At 36.2% G+C, this 20,739-nt stretch overlaps 1 protein-coding gene across 1 annotated transcript in view; it reads right to left on the minus strand.

The window, feature by feature from the left end:
- ERO1A (endoplasmic reticulum oxidoreductase 1 alpha) overlaps positions 1-20,739 on the minus strand; it is a 59,674-nt gene that overhangs the window by 11,901 nt on the left and 27,034 nt on the right. The window contains exons 5-12 of the mRNA XM_010372072.2: positions 19,314-19,390; positions 19,147-19,220; positions 13,584-13,704; positions 10,999-11,045; positions 8,791-8,802; positions 5,347-5,373; positions 5,143-5,235; positions 255-501 (exon numbers count right to left, since the gene is read on the minus strand). Coding sequence (XP_010370374.1) covers positions 255-501; positions 5,143-5,235; positions 5,347-5,373; positions 8,791-8,802; positions 10,999-11,045; positions 13,584-13,704; positions 19,147-19,220; positions 19,314-19,390 — 698 coding nt within the window. The remainder of the gene's footprint in view (positions 1-254; positions 502-5,142; positions 5,236-5,346; positions 5,374-8,790; positions 8,803-10,998; positions 11,046-13,583; positions 13,705-19,146; positions 19,221-19,313; positions 19,391-20,739) is intronic.

A 20,739-nucleotide genomic window follows, 5' to 3' on the forward strand; every position in this document is an offset into this window, starting at 1 on the left:
CTCTATAAAACATACAAAAATTATCCCGGTGTGGTGGTTTGCACATATAGTCCCAGCTACTTGGGCTGAGATGGGAGGACTGCTTGAGCCCAGGAGATCAAGGCTGCAGTGAGCCATGATCGTGCCACTGCACTCCAGCCTGGGCAACAGAGGGAGACCCTGTCTCAAAAAAAAAAGAAAAAGAAAAAGAAAATTTATCTTGTACATTACTTGTCACTCTTCTATTAATGTATAAATTTTAATATATAATTTACTTGATTTCATGAAGTATTTCCAGAAGTAACATTTTGTTTTCCTCATCCTGAATTTTATTTCCAGTAAAGAGTTGAAAATCTGGGCGCTCGAAGAATGGTAACACTTTGGATAAAGCCCTTAGTTCTATTAAGTAGAGAAAATACAAGTTCTTAAGCCTTCTTGGACCTTCTCCTTCAGTCAAAATTCCATCAAATCGCTGTTGAAATTCTGTAATGTTGTGTCCCCATTTCTTTTCTAACCAGGTCTCTAAGGAAGAAGAATTAAATATTAAAAACTGAATTTGACAATTTTTACTTTAATTATATTAGGTTATTCATGCCTACAGAAGTTAATTTCATTTTGCATTTTAAATTATATAATAACAACCAGAAAATGATTTTTCACAATTTAGCCATTAATAGTTTTATATTAATATTTTATTTTCTGAAACCCATCCTTACAATGAATTCGATGTTTTACTGAAAAAGCAAGTCTTATTAATAATAAAAATCATTCTTAATTTTTGTAGGTGCATAGTATCTGTTTATATTTATGCCATATATGGCATATTTTGATATAGGCATATAATTTATGTATTAATCACATCAGGGCAGATGAAGTTTCTTGATACTCTACATTTTTAGTTACTTTAAAATGCACAATTAAATTGCTATTGAAAATACAGGGTCATTTTTATGGGTATAATAAAAATTATTTATAAATATAAATAAAATCCTGAGTCTTAAAATTCTGAGTTCTGCTTAAACATTTAAAAAAATGTGTTATGTATTTTTCTTTGAACATGTGGTCTCTCTGCCTGCAAACATACAGAATTTTAGTTTTGATTTACATAGAGTTAGCTATGCACATATATTACTCTAAAAATAAACCATAGGTGCAAGAAAATTATAGAGTAACTGTGTTTGGGTAAGTATGAGTTTGTACCTGTTTTCAGAAGAACAGAGCAATATTGGAACAAAACAAATGTTTTAATAAGGTGACTAATTTACTAGAAAACTGAAAACCTCAAAAATGCTGAAAGCAAATCTATACTGCTTTTTATTAAATTCATTACTGTAAAATCTTCTGACTTATGATTCAGAATTTTCTGTTTTTCTTTGCCTAATTCTTATGCTAGACTTATAATTTTCTTGTCTCTTATAATTTTTTGTTATAGTTTATGAGGTATTCATTATGTGAGCTGGTCATGACTAATAAGAATGATTTTTATAAAATTTAGTAGTACACACAAAACAATTTTTAGATGTATTTCCAAAATTGTGTATTATATTTAATTAGGACATTCCATTTGTTCTTTTACTTGAAGAATTCTCCATAAGCCTTTTTTTTTTTTACTTAGTTTATTCTCATTATAATTGACATAAGTAAATTTATATATTTATTGAGTCAATTTGTTCAGGTAAGAACTAGGGATGCTTCACAAGTCATGAGGATGTTTTTTATATATAAATGTAGCAAACAAACATACAGTACTTGCTGTGTAACAAATGCTCCATGATAAGCCATAAATATTCCTGCTACAGTTAGTTTGTAAGTTCAAGTCAGAGAAGGAAAATATCAGTAGTGAAGAAATAAGATTGATTCTTCATATGGAGATAACATTTTTCCACGCTGAAAAGCTAAATCTTGCTGAATTTAAAGAGAAATTCTGTTTATTTCCTAGTTATCTTTAGTTTTAGTTTGTCCTATTATGTGTCTTCTAACTGTGTATTCATCACAGCCCTTCTCCTTCTTTTTCTATGAGATGGCTACAGTTTTCTCACTGTTGTCTTCATGCTATGTCATTTTACATGGTACTTTGTAGGTTGTGATGAGAAAGTTGGTATTTTTAATGCACTCAAAAATTGGTTTTAACTAGAGAGTTTGCTTATCAATATAACTTTCACATCAGTTAATTAAGATAAAAGGCAAACACTGTCCACAGGTGAGAGGATTAAATAACTTAACATTGTTTTTCTCTGCTTGTAAAAGGAAAATCTTATTAAATTCTTACACAGGTGAGGTGTGGTGGCTCACGCCTGTAATCCCAGCACTTTGGGAGGCCAAGGCAGGTGGATCACAAGGTCAGGAGTTTGAGACCAGCCTTACCAACATGGTGAAACCCCGTCTCTAACGAAAAACACAAAAATCAGCCAGGCGTGGTGGCACATGCCTGTAGTCCCAGCTACTCAGGAGACTGAGGCAGGAGAATTGCTTGAACCCAGGAGGCAGAGGTTGCAGTGAGCCAAGACTGCACCACTGTACTCCAGCCTGGGCAACAGAGCAAGACTCTGTCTCAAAAAAAAAAAAAAAAAATTAATTCTTACACAGTGTGACACATATCAAATTTGCTAGAAAATATATCATAGAAATTAAATTATTAGGAGAGTTAATTGTAAATGAAGAATTTTAAATTTAATGTTCTATGACACACTTAACAGCACAACATGTTTGCATGCAAAATCTTTCATTTTTAAGTATGAATGTTAAAGGCAGAAAAATAATAAAATGATCTCTGTGGATTTGAAATTTGAAATAATATTTCTTTTCCATATTGATATTACAACTCAGAAGAATTTCTCAGTCTTATTTTATGTGATTTTTTTTTTTTAGTGGGTGAAGGTCAGTCTACAGCTTATATTCTTAGTCAACTAACTGTAGTCAACTTCTTGTTCATTTTCTCTGAAAAAATTCTGAAGATCATGACAACTTTTAGATTAAACCTTTTTCTGGTTTTTTAATGCAAACTTGTTTATTGTGTTCACAAAGTGGCCAGTCATAAGACTATAAGCAACGCCTCCTGCCCTTTCAGTGGCTTTCCTACCATTACCATCTGTAATCAATAAATGTATATTTACTTTGTAAAACATAATATTTGGAAGTATATATACACTGTCAAATGCTTAATTCTAGGTAATTAGGCCACACAGTTAACGTTTCTGTGGCAAGAGCAAGTGACATTGTCAGCATTTTTCAAAACTACAAATACATTATTTTGATCTATAGTCACTACACTGTACAAAAACATCTCGAACTTATTCTTTCTATTAACTATAATTATGTACTTTTTGATCAACATCTTTTCAAACCCTCCTTTCTCCTAAATACCTTGGTGTCTGGTGGTCACCACTTTACTCTCTACTTCAATAAGATTAAGTTTTTTAGAATCCCTTTGTAAGTGAAATCATGAAATAATCTTTGTGCCTGGCTCGTTTTGACAAATATAATGTCCTCCAAGTTCATTCACGTGATGGAAAATAATAAAATTTCCTTTTTTAAAGATGAAAAAATAATAATCAAACTTCTGAATATAAACATATTCATAAAACCTAAATACATAATTTGAAAATGATGATCTAAAATTACTAATGAGTTTAGGCCAGGTACAGTGGCTCAAGCCTGTAATCCCAGCACTTTGGGAGGCCGAGGCAGGTGGATCACCTGAGGTCAGGAATTCGAGACCAGCCTGGCCAACATGGTGAAACCCCGCCTCTACCAAAAATACAAAAAATTAGCAAGGCATGGTGGCCTGCGCCTGTGGTCCCAGCTACTCAGGAGGCTGAGGCAGGAGAATCACTTGAACCCAGGAGGCAGAGGTCACAGTGAGTCAAGATCACACCAATGCACTCCAGCCTGGGTGACAGAACAAGACTCTGTCTCAAACAAAACAAAAAAACAGTAAAATTACTAATGAGTTTAAACCGCCATTTAAAATCAAAGTTATGGCCAGGCACAGTAGCTCATGGCTATAATCCCAGTACTCTGGAGACCAAGATGGGCAAATCACTTGGGCCCAGGAGTTCAAGACCAGACCAGCCTGGGCAACATGGCCAAACCTTGTCTCTACAAAAAATATTTTTAAAAATTAGCTGGGCATGGTGGCATGCTCCTGTAGTCATGAGGTACAAGGTAGGACTTGGCTCAGGAGGTGGGACTCAGGACACTGAACCAAATTGAAAACTAGCTAAAACAGGGAGGGGGTTGAAGCAGCTTTCCATAAGGAACACCCACCAGTGTGCCATGTCAGTTTCTCATTCCCATGGCAACATGCAGAAGTTACCACCCCTTTTCCATAGCAATGACCCAGAAGTTACTACCCCTTTCCTAGAAATTTCTGCATAATCTGCCTCATAATTTGCATATAATAAAAAGTGGACTATAAATATGGCTGCAGAACCGCCTCTGAGCTGCTGCTCTGGGCACACTACCTACGGGGCAGCTCTCCTCCACGAGGGGCAGTACCTCTGCTGCTGCTGTACCCTGCCACCACCAGCTGGCCTTCGAAATTTCTCCTGGGCAAAGCCAAGAGCCTTCCCAGGCTAAGGCCCAGTTTTGGCCATCATACGCTAGACTGGGTAATAGAGTGAGACCCTGTCTCAATCAAGCAAGCAATCAATCAATGAATAAAATGGAAGTTTCTATATTTTGTTTCTCAGAGTTGTGATACTTTAATTCCAGAAGAAATATGATACTGATGAAAATCAACCACAGTCTCATTTTCAACCGTATTCAGGCAAGAACAGCAGCAGGAAAGGCTTTTACCCATTTAAACTCCAGACCTGATACTGGCACACAAATAAAAAGGTTCTGATACAATAATATCTATCAAATAGCAAACTGTGCTGTTAGGAGCTATTTAAATTCCCACAAGAGAACAAGAATATTTCCAAAGTGATATGGACAATTTTGAGCAGCTTCTTAAAAGAAGGTTAAGAGAGTTAAGAGTATGTTGAACTGTTCAATTGTATCTACAGTTACCACCTTTCTGATTACTACCATTTAAGAGTGAATTTTTACTTCCTAATATTCAATCAGGTCAATCTTTTCCCATTCAGGTAAGTGCCAGGAAAATTTTAAGAATATCTAAAAATAAGAGTGGTAAACTGAATAAAAGTAAATGTCACATACCTTGTAAAAGATATCTTGCACTCAAATGCACATTAATGCTTGCATGTAGGCCAGATATAAGTCTGTAGAATGCTCTTTTTTCTACACAGAGACCTAAGAAAAAACAGTGACTTAGAAATAAAATTTCACATGTGAATCTTGTAGACATAAAATTAATCTCATGAGAAAAAAATCATTGAAATTTATTTTAAAGTTTCTAATTACCTTCTAGCCAACTGTAAAAAGTGTTCTCTGAAATCAAAAGAAAAATAAGTCGTAAGATTGGAAAATGCCAAAATACAAAGTTTTCAAAAGTTTTAAAGCATTATAGCAAATTAGTGCCAAACAGCAATTTAAAGATTGTTTAACCTAACAGTCCAAGTCTTAATTGCAATTTCTTGAAAGGAAGAAGAAAAGTTTGTGGTATGGATTCAGTTAAGTACCAGTCTGCTGCTTGGTCTTTAAAAGGCTTTAGCATTGCCCTAGGTAGACCCAGTCTCATAACTTTCTGGTTAAAGTGTTTTACATGAGGTCAAAATGCAGAATTTAAATAGTAAATCAATCAAGAATGGGAAAATACCTATCCTTGATAACAATTCATGCCATGAAGACTAAGGATTCATTACATGCCTTTTAAATTATAAAAAAATTAAAATGATGACAGTATTGGAGGGGTATTATTTGTATTTAGCTGATAATATGACATGCCATTCACTATTTCAAAAGAGCAATTCAGGAAAATGTTACAAACACCAAATATCACTTACATTCTTATGACCTAGTAAGATCTTTCTCAATATATTTAATGCCTAGTAATTCTACAAATACAATAATGCCTAAATTAACATGATAGAACGCTATCTAACTAGTCAACATGGTCAAATAACATACAACTATGAAAATAATGGCAGGGCACAGTGGCTCACGCCTGTAATCCCAGCACTTTGGGAGGCCAAGGCGGGCAGATCACGAGGTCAGGAGTTCGAGACTAGCCTGGCCAACATGGTAAAACCCTGTCTCTACTGAAAATACAGAAATTAGCCGGGCATGGTGGTGGGCGCCTGTAATCCCAGCTACTCAGGAGGCTGAGGCAGGAGAATCGCTTGAACCCAGGAAGCAGAAGTTGCAGTGAGCCAAGATCATGCCATTGCACTCCAACCTGGATGCCAAGAGCAAAACTCCATCTCAAAAAAAAAAAAAAAAAAAGAAAACAAGAATGTAAAGAATGTAGAACATGGCAATACATAAAAATGTTTACTTTAAATATTATACAAAAGACATCAGAAATAATCATTACAACTCTATAAAGATTCATGTATGCATTTGCTACAGAGATGATAAACACTGTACAGTGTTTTCTACTAAAGTTGCTTACAGTAATGTTAAAAATGAACCAAACAAGCATAAAAATAATGGAAGGAATGGCAAACGGAATAAGCAATAAATTGGAATATATAAAAACTGAAAACATCTATTTGTCAGAACACTTCATAAACAAAAGCAAAATGCAAACAACTTGGTAAAATGTATTTGCAAATATGACAAAGGGAAAAGATCCTAAATATATAAAAAGCTCATAAACTAAATAAAAATGCTAAAGTGCCCACTTAAAAAGAGGTAAATAATATGAATTTAAAAACTCACAAAGGAAAAAATACATACGGTAATAAGAAACAAAAATTGTTTGGTCTTACAGGCAATAAAAAATGTAAATGAAAACAAAAGATATATGACTTTACCTATCAAATAAGATAAAAATATGATCATCTTTAATGTTGACAAGTGTTGGACAAAACTACTTATATATGTAAAACATAAATATCAAAATGTTAGCAGAGAAGTGTATCTGGTAGTAACTAAGGGTGTGGTTCCTGGAGTCAAACTGCCTGATTTAAATCTTAACTCTGCTACTTAAAAATCATATTATTTTAGGCAAGTTGCTGAACTTCTCTTCATCTATAAAATGGAGACAGGAATAATACCCCTAGGATTGTTGAAAGAATTAAATAAAATCATATTTTTAAATTGCTTAGAAAAGTGCCTGGCACCAAATTATTAATTATTTGGGGATGGTGGGATTATAAGGAATTTATTTCCTTATAAAAATTTTCAAGATTCTTTTTTTCAAGTTTTTGATCATGAATTAGGGAGTTAGGGATAATACTGCTTAGGACCTAGGCTTCCAGTGAAATTTTCAGTTCAGTGTGTGTGTGTGTGTCTTTTTTTTTTTTTAAAGACAGAGTCTTGCTCTGTTACCCAGGTTGGAGGGCAGTGGCTCCATCTCAGCTCACTGCAACCTCTGCCTCCCAAATTCAAGTGATCCTCCCGCCTCAGCCTCCCGCATAGCTGGGATCGCAGGCATGCACCACCATGCCCAGCTAATTTTTCTATTTTTAGTAGAGACAGGGTTTCACCATGTTGGCCAGGCTGGTCTCAAATTCCCGGCCTCAAGTGATCAGCCAGCCCTGACCTTCCAAAGTGCTGGGATTACAGGCATGAGCCACCACACCGAGCCAAGAAATCAGTTCAATATTATAATCCTGAAGTACCTATTCTCAAGTTGACCTGACTGTGGTCTAAATCAATATGATAGCTCTCAGGAATAACCCTTTGATATTTGACCAAAATCAATACTTATAATAAGACAGTTTCTCTAAGGATGGCTCCCACAGGTTAACGATCTTTTTTCTGATACTAAGAGGTCTTCAAATAGAATTTTAAAATCATAGTAGCCTCCTCTAATGTGGCTACAATATAGCATAGAACTAGGTTTACACTCAAGGCAAAATAAGGTTACTCAAAACTGAAAATTGTAGAATCACATGTACCAGTAGCAAATATGAGGCATCTTTGGAAAAATAATCTTACTGCTAAACAATTTCTCTTCCAAACAGGTCTGAGTCAGCATTTTATTTGGCTGCTACAGTTACTATAATACAAAGTACAATAATAAAATAGCAATGTTATCAGACTTTAGTATTCTGTTATCTAGACATAATGCAAAAGCAATTCATAAGAATGATGTTCGGAAAATAGAAGATTTTGAGGGAAAGAAAAGTGATACTTCACATTTTAGCAATTTCACCTAGACAGACTAAAGCTAAGCACCATTAAGTCTTTCCATATTGTTAAGCATATGGTCTTAAGAATACCAAATGTCATTTCAATTTCATCCTTGAAGCAAAAAGACAAAGTAAACCTCATGTATGTTGAAACTGTTAGCATTAGTTAGACTTGGCAATGACACCTACATCCAACGAGTCAGCATCAACCTTAGAAGTCAGCTCTGAAATCAACACTCATCATTCCCAGAACCTTCCCACACGAAACCCAGCAGATCCTAGAGTTCAACAGTAAAAGAGAGAGGACATTTCCCTGGCCTGAGGCAATGGGGGAGATGGGGAGTGGACATGCTTCTACATTCAGGAGGGTAAAATATACAAATGAATGATCAGAGGCTGAGGCACGCTGTTTCTAACGTCTGAAGCCAGACACAAAGTCACTTTCCCTTAATCTGTGCTAGTACCTCCAGACTTTCAGATAAATAAGTAAAACTTGAGTTCTTCTGATTTTTAGAGGTGGGAAGAAAAAATAAACTTTGCCATAATAAACATCTGAATGTATAAACAAATTCATATATGTAATATATAATAAAGAAATTATACTTACCTTCACTTTTCCCTGAAAAGCAAAACAAAATGTTTATTAAAATAAATTCCTTCCAGTGCCCCTTTTATAATGCTACACTTTCACAAAAATAAGACTTTAATAATGGTTAGTTTTAGTCCAACAGTTCATTCACACAAGTAAAATCTGAAAGTGAGACATTCGTGACTGCAACTCTATCTGGTAGTGATAGGAATTATGCCTGATTTGACTAAATGGTGTTATCTCCATGAGTGTGCATAAAGAGGTTCAGCTCATGTGAGATTTAATATACCCTGACAGGAGAGAAAAATCTAATCCATCACCTGAGAGTAGTTTTCAGTATCTTAAGGACCTATGTTTATTTGGCTGGCAAAGACTTTTTCCACCTTTATTTATCCTAAAGCTGTAATATAGTTTCTGTTAAAGATTTTTATTATTGCTTTGAAACCTCCAGCCTTGCCTTATAATATTTAACCTTAGTCAGGAATATTTTCAGACTATTTATAAGATTCAAATTATACATAATACAGTAATTTGTGTGCAGCTGCTTATTTACTACTGAAAATGTCTTCAAAAATTTTGCCCACCTTTTTTAATGCCATCAGTTTATTAAAGAAATATATAATCACTGCAAATATATGTTTTATAAAAAACAGGCAGAATAAAAAATTATTCATAATTCCCCAGCTCAAAGATAAATACTATTTACATTTTAGTGAATGTCTTTTTTGTTTATAGATATATTAATTATAAATATATTACACATATTGTTTTGATACCTGCTTTTCCTCACTGTGTTATTGGTCACTTTTGATTTAAATGAATAAAAATTTACAGCAACATTTATAATGGCTATTTTCTACTATGTGACTATACCATAAGTCATTTAACCAGTTCCCTAATGATAAACATTTAAATTGCTCCTATGTATCTTTATGGTAAGTGACGTGGTTAATTACTTTATCAAATCATGTGAGATCATAATGATCGCCTCTATTAATTTGCATTTCATCTGATATTAAATCAATGGCTTCCACTGAGTCACCACATGTGACTCTGTATAAACCCAAAAGCCTTAAAGATTTTTCATTCCTAATCTAAGAAAGAGAAATCTGCCAGAATTTAGGGAATAATGCAATCTCAACCCCTGCTAGGAGGAAATTTGTATTTGTTAACTATTTGAGATCAGCATCTTTTCAAATAAATTTAAAAAATGAAAACCTTACACTTTTGCTGAAAGCACATTAAAGATTTTATCAGTAAGCACATATCTGAAGAGAATAAGGATACATAATTTCTAAAGAAAAAGTCTGAACTCATACACTGAAATGGCTTATTCAACAAACCGTTCTTCATATTACAGACGGGGCAGGGTTTCTGTAAGTTTTAATTTTACAGCCCATCTGGCAACTACACAGTGTCTAGCACATATTAAATGGTGGATAATCATTTGCTGAAAGAACAACTGACTTTCACTATTGTAGACAAGACCACTAAATGAGGAGAGCAATTTTCACTGATCATGTATCTAACAAACTACTCCATCTATTATGTGTCAGGCTCTATACAGAGAGATAAAACAGATAAATGCTACCCATATCTTCAGAGTACTAGGGCAGATCGATAGACATATAAATAATAATAAAATAATGCTACACAGTGGGAAAGGCCGTATGAGGAAAACAAAAGAATTAAAAACAAACGCATGCATCAGATTACTTCATGAGGAGGGAGCGATACTTCTGGTTATAAGGACCAGGGAAAGTTCTATGGAAAAAGCAGCATTTGAGCCAGACCGTGAGTGAAAATAGAATATTAAAAATGTTATTAAGATATAAAGACATGTAAAGTTGAAATCAAATGCCCAATATATGCAATAATTTCAAGCTTTAGAAAAAATTTGAGAGTTTTGGATATTTATCTGTAGGATGAGTATAGCTTTTAAAACACTGACACTTTACTATGTCTGCAAAAATATATATAATAAATATATACCCTAATCTTTATTTTTTGATAATCTAATACCAGGAACTTCATTATAAAAATATTTTTTACTGAAGTACAAATAATTTAAGCACCAATCTCTGTAAGGGTGAGGCATAACTCTACGGAAACGGGACTGTGGATTTTATGACCTCAACTGTTACTGCCATTTATCTTGCGTTCCCCTTCCTTTGAATTAAAGTTCCCTAGCTGAGAAATAATATAACAATGCAATCAGTAACTTACCTTGACCAGAAGCCAAAGGATTTAAAGGTCTTTTAATTGCCTGTGGCCTAGAAGTAAAAAGAATTAAAAACATAAACACAAATATGTTACCAATCATGTTATATTTAAGTGATATTATCTCAGAAAGTTGCTTAATATCCAAAATCAAATTGTTTTATTGAGATTATAAAATACTTAGCTTCCTCTAAATGCTTTAAGGGAGGGTGACTATTTGTTGTAGTAATAATAGTTCCTGATCTTTTCCCACTGTAGCGGCCAACAGGCCATTTCCTAATCACTTCTTCAAATGAAAGAAGAGAAAATATCAGCCAAGTTCTTCTCTTAGAGTCACTACTATGTTTTTATATATATGATATATATATATCTGTGTATATGTGTGTGTACGTATAGCACAAAGTGTACCCCTAATTGAAAGGCAAATAAGCAAAAAATATTCAATATAAGCATTAAAATTTAAAAATGGAAAAAAAATAGTGACTTAGGTAATCTTTAGACACATCAATTTGCCCTGTAGCTAAGTTTGTTACAATTTAAATAAAAGTTGTTTGTTCCGTAGGAAAAAATAGAAATTTTCTGGAGAGTTACTATGTCACTAAAGTGCTTTTAAATCCCAAAATAAATATACATTAGTATTAAGAGTAAACTATAGGCCGGGCGCGGCGGCTCAAGTCTGTAATCCCAGCACTTTGGGAGGCCTAGACGGGCGGATCACGAGGTCAGGAGATCGAGACCATCCTGGCTAACACGGTGAAACCCCATCTCTACTAAAAAATACAAAAAACTAGCCGGGCGAGGTGGTGGGCGCCTGTAGTCCCAGCTACTCGGGAGGCTGAGGCAGGAGAATGGCGTAAACCCGGGAGGTGGAGCTTGCAGTGAGCTGAGATCCGGCCACTGCACTCCAGCCCGGGTGACAGAGCGAGACTCCGTCTCAAAAAAAAAAAAAGAGTCAACTATAGGGATTGTTTTAACATCTATTTTAAAAATTTGCACAACTGGAGACATTTTGAGAACAGAATATGTAACCTATATTTTAAAATACACAATATAATTAACTTAGCCCCTTATACATTTTTTATATTGTTAGAAATTATGGGAATCAGGATACAAATTAGTAAGAAAATGACTACAAAACTAATACAAATCTAACAAATGCTTCGTGGATTCTTAATTCACATTAAAAATAACAACAACAGTGCCAGGCATGGTGGCTCACACCGGTAATCCCAGCACTTTGGAGGCTGAGGTGGGTGGATCACCTGAGGTCAGGGGTTCAAGAACACCCAGGTCAACATGGTGAAACCCCGTCTCCACTAAAAATACAAAAATGAGCCTGGTGTGGTGGTGCGTGCCTTTAGTCCCAGCTACTCAGGAGGCTGAGGCAGGAGAATCACTTGAACCTGGGAGGCAGGAGGTTGCGGTGAGCAGAGATGACATCACTGCACTCCATTCTGGGCGACAGAGTGAGACTCCATCTCAAAACAACAACAACAACAACAAAAAAAAAAACCTTTAAAGTAAATCTTTAAGTCAGTAACCAAATATTTCTAATAATAGTCAAGATAATTTAAATAAAACACACAGCAGAAATAAGTAATAAAAACTCCCTCCTTTCCAAACTGGAGAAATTCTTCAAGTCAAAAAAAAAAAAAAAAAAAAAAACCCAGTCTGACATTTTATTGGTGTAAACATAATTACTGATCTCATATTTGACTTATAAAAAGTGAAATATACAATATTATCCTCATATTTGGGAACTCCAAAGACTTTCCCAGAACTCTCTCCATCTCTAAGACAGCATGACGTGCTTGCGCATACATTGTTCCCAAAAACCAGTAAGTACAAAGTTCAGAGCCTCGAGGCTTACATGTGAGTAACCTGAAGCATTTCTCAGACACCTGGTGATCAGCAACTGCTCCCAGCCTAATGGTTACCAGTACAAAGTGGGCTCTTTCACTTACCAGATCTTTGACACAAAACAAATCATAAAACCTCTCTAAGTCTCAGTTTCTGTCTATAAAACAGTGATGACTGCAACACAGGGTTACTACAAGGACTAAAGGAGAAAACGTATATAACATGCTTACCACAATGCATAGAATACAGTGAGTGCTCAAAAATGAAATCTATTATAATTGTTCTGTGAAATCAATTTAACTGTAAAATAACTGAAGTCACAGAAAGGGGTGTGGAGAGCACCAAAAAGAGAATTAAGAGTCGTATATTCTTTTCTCGACACTGCCACCATGTGATCTTGGGAAATGAAGTAAACTTCTCCAGCTCCAGGTTACCTCATCTGTAAAATGAAATCCCTATAATCTACTCAAGGAACATTTGCGAAGGGCCTGCAAGTACTCCCGTAAAGGTCTAATACGCCTCTAACTCTTTAAAAAAAAAAAAAAAAGGGAACATTTGTGGAAACTCATTTCCCCAGAAGGAAACTGGATTAATTAATAGTCATGGTTCTTTGTACAAATACATCTTTTAACAAAGTGAATTTTATTTTTAATTTTAAAATCATTATGACTGTTTATAAAGAGAAATCACCACATCTTACATGACTTTTTCTAAATGAAAATGACACATACTTAAAACAGTTTTCTTCATAGATGACATTCCATATTTTCCAAGCATCTGGTCCCTTGTAACCAGTGTAGCGCTCAGGATTAAGAAGCAAATCTACATATTCAGCATCAGGGGACTGAATGTCTGTAAAATAAAATGTCTTATTAAATCTTTTTTATCCTCAGTTACCTTAAAAAGCTAGTACACAAGACTGTATTCCATTGATTCTAACACACCACAAATTTAACAATGTGTCAGCAATTTTAAAACAACTTTTCAGGAGAAAGAAAGGAAGGCGGCTGGGTGTGGTGCCTCACACCTGTAATCCCAGCACTTTGGGAGGCCAAGGTGGGCGGATCACTTGAGGTCAGGAGTTCAAGGCCTGCCTGACCAACATGGTGAAACTCTGTCTCTACTAAACATACAAAAATTAGCCAGGCGTGGTGGTGCATGCCTGTAATCCCAGCTACTCGGGAGGCTGCAACAGGAGAATCGCTTGAACCCGGGAGGCAGAGGTTGCAGTGAGCCGAGATTGAACCACTGCACTACAGCTTGGGTGACAGAGCGAGACTCCATCTCAAAAAAAAAAAAAAAAAGGAATGACGAAAAAGAGAGAAACACACACTGCCACATTAATTGTACATACTGGCTACAAAAACATTATGATTTATGAACTGTAAAAATAGGAATATGTGGCTGGGCGCGGTGGCTCAAGCCTGTAATCCCAGCACTTTGGGAGGCCGAGACGGGCGGATCACGAGGTCAGGAGATCGAGACCATCCTGGCTAACATGGTGAAACCCCGTCTCTACTAAAAATACAAAAAAAAAAACTAGCCGGGCGACCTGGCGGGCGCCTGTAGTCCCAGCTACTCGGGAGGCTGAGCCAGGAGAATGGCGTGAACCCGGGAGGCGGAGCTTGCAGTGAGCTGAGATCCGGCCACTGCACTCCAGCCTGGGCGACAGAGCGAGACTCCGTCTCAAAAAAAAAAAAAAAAAAATAGGAATATGTGAATTTTAGAATCAAAGAAACATGGTAATTCAATTCTCAAAGCTATCCAGACAAAGAATATAACATACATTTCCCTCCACATTAACCACAGCAGTTCATCAATAACTACAGTAAATGAAGCAGTGTTAGTATCATACACTGCTTGTAACCAAATACTTTCTTCTTAGATGACCACCAGCAGGATCTGCTACCAATCTGGCCAAAAGCAAAAGTTACAATGCAGCATGATTCTGTGTCAACATTATTTATAAAAGGGAAAACTGGAAGCAACCTAAACATCCAACATCACAGAACAGTTAGACCACAGGCTCTGGAGCCAGAACATCCAGGCTAGAATCTAGACCCTGTTACTTATTTATCATTTATAATGTGTTATAACCTCAAAACAAAAAAGATGGTCCCAGGGTGGACGCGATGGTTCATGCCTGTAATCCCATCATTTTGGGAGGCCTGGGGGCAGACCGCTTGAGCCCAGGAGTGATTCTAAAATTCACAGGCAACCTGGTGAAACACCAGGCATCAATAAAAATATTAGCCAGGCACCATGGCACGTGCCTGTGGTCCCAGCTACTCGGGAGGCTGAGGTGGGAGAGTCACTTGAGCCCAGGAGGTCCAGGCCGCAGTGAGCTGTGATTGCACCACGGCACTCCAGCCTGGGCAACAGTGAGATCGTGTCTCAAAAAAAGATGGGCCATAGTGCTCCAGTGGCTTTCGGAAATTATTTGGTACTATAATAATACTTTATTCATATATAAAGCTTAACAGTATAAGCCAACAAAGAATGAAACAAAGAATGAAAAAGTGGACAAAAATGGTCTCAATGCAACCAAAGTCAATGACAAAAATATGAGCACAAAAGTGCTTAGAGGAGAGTCCATCAAGCTCTCAACTGTACCTATTTTTATTATTAAAAAACAAATATAAAAACAAAAAAAACCCCTAAACTTGGTTATTTTTTACTTCAATTCACAGTATATTAGAAGAATAAATTAGGAGGAAAGTTGCTTCTAGAAGCAGTACAATGATGGCATCTTAAAACAGCAGAGTTCAATGTAGAAATGGCAATTAAAATAACTAGAAAAACAAAACATAAGGACTTAAAAAATTAGCATGGAATCATCTAGTTCAGGAATGGATAACTGTTCATTTCAATTAATACTAAAGGTAACTGCCACATATTAATTATAATAAATTCATTTTTTAAACCCTGATGTTTAAAATATATAAACAGCAGGCCGGACGCAGTGGCTCACGCCTGTAATCCCAGAACTTTGGGAGACCAAGGCGGGCGATCACATGAAGTTGGGAGTTAGAGACCAGCCTGACCAACATGGAGAAACCCCATCTCTATTAAAAATACAAAATTAGCCGGGTAAGGTGGTGCATGCCTGTAATCCCAGTTACTCGGGAGGCTGAGGCAGGGGAATCGCTTGAACTCGGGAGACAGGTTACAGTGAGCTGAGATCACGCCACTGCACTCCAGCCTGGACAACAAGAGTGGAACTCTGACTCAAAAAAAAATAAAAATAAAAATGAAATAAAATAAAATAAAATATATAAACAATGGTCAGTATCCAGTACTTTAAGAAAACTAACCACCAAGAAATGATTAAATGTTTAAATATTCTACCTAGAGAAAAACATTTGTTGCCTCATAATTTTACTTACTATACTTTATTCTTCAAGCTTATAAAAAATATTACTATATTAATGTAATATTATAATTATGTTACAAATCTTATAATTATACTATATTATTATTATATAATTATATTTAAATTACTATAATTATATTAAATATTACTATAATTATATTTGTGCCAAGAATTTTTATGATGTGTTGGTTCCTATCACTGAATAGAACATGAATTTTTTCATAGAAAACTAGTGAAACATGTTTTGTAAAATCTAAGAAAAGACATTTAAGAGCCCATTTGGCCCTTATAGGAAGATGCCAATATCCAGCCCTAGAAGCAGAAAACGTGTGTTGTGCAAAAACCTATATGATGTGCTGTTTTCTATCACTGAATAGAACCTGTTTTTGACAAAAGCTTAAATTTCCAATTAGGATTTTAAAAATACCTTCTATATTTCACATATCATTTACATCCATTATTTAGTCCTGCTAAAGCTGTCTTTCTTTAAAATATTCAGCTTTTTTAAACACAAGAAACTAATACAAATGGGTAAGTGATTCACCAAACTCCACTATATAAGAAATGAATCATTGATTCTCACTTGGTGCTGCACACTGTGTTCACAAAAGGATACTTTGTTAATGAAGGTTAAAATATTACCATCCTTTTTCTAACACTGGAGGACTAAAAAAAATTATAGCTGCATACTATAAATTTAGTTTTATCTCACAACAATATTTAAGGTAAAAAAAAAAAATTCCTTGTAGAAAAGATGGCAAAATAAGGGAGTTGGGAGAACATCTTATCCCCTTCCTTTACTAGACCAAATCTTGATATAGGTCTATACCCCTTATACAACATGCCTAGGACCATGCGTGTCTCGGCAGGAATGGAGAACCTTCCAGATTTTACAAAGGTAATACAGTACACGCAACATCTATTGCATATTACTCCAGCTGGACCTGGGGCAGCAATCTATTCAAATACATAAATATTTCTACAGTGAAACATATGAATACACACTAAATGAGCCTGTGCTAAACCCAGGGGGAGAAATGTTCAATTTTCAGAGTTTTCAGATTTTAGAATTGGAAATAAGGAATTATAACTAAGTATATACCAAAACATGGCTACGGTTTCCATTAAGGAAAGCAATTTTCCCCAAAAAGAAGCCACAAAATTAAAAATACTTTCTCTTTTATGGAGATTGTAGGCTTCATCTTTTGTTTATAATTAAAATAATTTATATCCCTGTTTTCACTAATTTGTTGTGGTTGTTTTGGGAAAGGGTCTCACTGTCTTAGGCTTGGAGTGATGCAATCAGGGCTCACTCCAGCCTCAACCTCCCTGGCTTAAGCAATACTCCCACCCCTCTCGAGTAGCTGGGACTACTGGCACATGCCACCAGGCCTGGCTAATTTTTGTATTATTTGTAGAGACAGAGTTTTGCCATGGTGCCCAGGCTAGGCTCAGCAATCTTCCCTCCTTGGCCTCACAAATTGCTGGGATTATAGGCATAAGCCACCAAGCCAGGCCTGTTTTCACTAATTTTGGAAAGATCATTAGTCCACTAGAAAAGAGCCACAGAAGAATACCAAAACTCAATTTGATTTGATTTTTTTTTTAGCAAATTAAGAGGCTAACAATTCAACTTAGAAAAAGGAAATAGTACAAAAAGGAAGAATTGGAAAATCCATACATCTTAATCAGAGGTTTTTATTGTTTGTTTGTTTCTTGAGACGGAGTCTTGCTCTGTCGCCCGGCTGGAGTGCAATGGCGCAATCTCAGCTCACTGCAACCTCTGCCTCCTGGGTTCCAGCGATGCTCCTGCCTCACCCTCCTGAGTAGGTGGCATTATATGCATGAACCACCGTGCCATGATCAGAGTTTTAACTCCTAGATTTTAACAGCACCAGCACTCTGGCTTAACTTTAGACATCACAAACTCGACCAATGGTTCAATATTCTCTTCTCCAAAAGCAACATGGACCATCATTAAGGAAAATATATAACAAACCAACAGCAATATAACTGAAGGAGGTTTTTGTAATCCCTACATTTTAGCTATTTATGCAAAATGTACATACAAAATTTTATAAACTACTAGCTACATAGAACTGCAACACTTAAGAGGTAATTTTTTTCTAGAAACTGAGCTTTTTTAAACTGTGGTAAAATAGATATAATAAAATTTACATTAACCACATTTAAGTATACAATTCAGCGGGGTTCATTATCACCACTATCTATCACCAAAACTTTTCCAGCACCTCAAACAGAAACTCTGTAACCATTTAGCAATAACACCTACCCACCCCAAACTCTGACAATCTTTAATCTACTTTCTGTCTCTATGAATTTGCCTATTGTTGACATTTCATATAAGTGAAATCATTTAATACTTGCCCTCTGGTACCTGACCTATTTCACTCAGCATGTTGTCAAGGTCCATCCATGTTGTACTATATATCAGAGCTTCATTCCTTTTTCTAGTTGAATGGTATTCCACTGTGTGTTTTATATACCACATTTTGTTTATCCACTCAAACAGTGCTGGACAATGGGCTTGTTAAGACCTTTTGGCTACAATGAACATTATTGCTTTGCTATCTGTTTGAGTCCCTGTCTTTAATTTTTTTGAGTATATACCTAGGAAAGGAACTGTTATGTCATATGGTAATTCTACGTTTAGGTTTTTGAAGAACCACCAAACTGTTAGAAACTGAGTTTTTTTCTTTAATAACATTTTTCTGAGATGGGGTCTTACTATGTTGCCCAGTCTGGATTCAAACACCTGGGCTCCAGGATTCTCCTGCCTCAGCCTCCAGAAAAGCTGGGACTACAGGCACACACCACCATGCCCAGATTAAAATAATTTTTTTAAAAAAATTTCTTAGGTATAATTTTAAACATAATGCATACTATCAAAAATATTATACCATCAGCTTCACAGAAGTTATCTGAAGAATCATCATGCTTGGTCCACTGAAGAACAGCCTTCTGTGTTTCCTCACTTCAAACAAAGAAAAAAAAATAACATTACTATTTTATAAGTTAATCTGTAACATAAAGAAACATGAAATACTACTGAAAAATAAAATCAAACCTCAGAGATTCATCCACTGCTCCAAGTCGTTCAGCTTGTTCACATTCTTCAATAAGATTATTGGCTTCTTCAGAATACTAAAGTGAAAAAGGGAATAAATAGACTATAACTTATTGCATCTTTAAAACTTTTTTTAAAATTTAGAAGTTATCTGAAGCTCTTTTTTGATTTTATTTATTTATTTATTTATTTTTGAGATAGAGGGTTGGAGTGCAATAGTGTGATTCCGGCTCACTGCCACCTCCACCCCCTGGGTTCAAGTGATTCTCCTGCCTCAGCGTCCGGAATAGCTGGGACTACAGGCACCACACCCAGCTAATTTTTGTATTTTCAGTAGAAACGGGGTTTCACCATGTTGGCCAGGCTGGTCTCGAACTCCTGACCTCAGGCAATCCACCCACCTCGGCCTCGCAAAGTGCTGGGATTACCCACCGCGCCCAGCCTCTGAGGCTCTTTTTATAGCTGGCACCTTCATCTTGGCTTCAAAACTTTAAAAAAAATAATAAGTTTTCATGTTCCTCCTGAAACTAAAAAATAAAATGCTTTGGCTGGGCGCAGTGGCTCACACCTGTAATCCCAGCACTTTGGGAGGCCAAGGCGGGTGAATCATAAGGTCAGGAGATCGAGACCATCCTGGCTAGCACAATGAAACCCTGTCTCTACTAAAACTACAAAATATTAGCCAGGCATGGCGGTGGGCACCTGTAGTCCCAGCTACTCAGGAGGCTGAGGCAGGAGAATGGCGTGAACTCAGGAGGTGGAGCTTGCAGTGAGCCGAGATTGTGCCACTGCACTCCAGCCTGGGAGACAGAGTGAGACTCTGTCTCAAAAAACAAAAATAAAACGCTTTGCCTCTTGTTTTTTTGGGGGAACACAATTTACTATTATGTTCACAAAATAAAGAATATAGTTCTGATAACTCATTACTAAACTGCCCACGAATAAATCTTCAAGGTTTTAAGGAAGTCATGTGGTAAGTGGTCAACAGGCACTGTACTACTTTTCTAATGACGTAAGTGTGGGCATCAGTTTTCTCTTCCATAACATAAGCAGTTGGACCAAATCACGTGTGTCTAAAGTTCATCCCATGCCATGATGCTACGAATGCCTGGGAACCTACCAAGTCATAGAAAAAATATTCTGTAATCTCAGCACTTTGGGAGGCCGAGGTGGGGATCACAAGGTGAGGAGTTTGAGACTAACCTGACCAACATGGTGAAACCCCGTCTCTACTAAAAATACAAAAAAAATTAGCCGAGCATGGTAGCACGCTCCTGTAATCCCAGCTACTCAGGAGGCTGAGGCAGGAGAATCGCTTGAACCTGGGAGGCGGAGGTTGCCGTGAGCCCAGACCAGGCCACTGCACTCCAGCCTGGGTTACAGAGCGAGACTCCACCTCAAAAAAAAAAAAAAATCCCAACATTTT

The sequence above is a fragment of the Rhinopithecus roxellana genome, chromosome 5 (assembly GCF_007565055.1).
Source record: "Rhinopithecus roxellana isolate Shanxi Qingling chromosome 5, ASM756505v1, whole genome shotgun sequence".
Lineage (NCBI taxonomy): Eukaryota > Metazoa > Chordata > Mammalia > Primates > Cercopithecidae > Rhinopithecus > Rhinopithecus roxellana.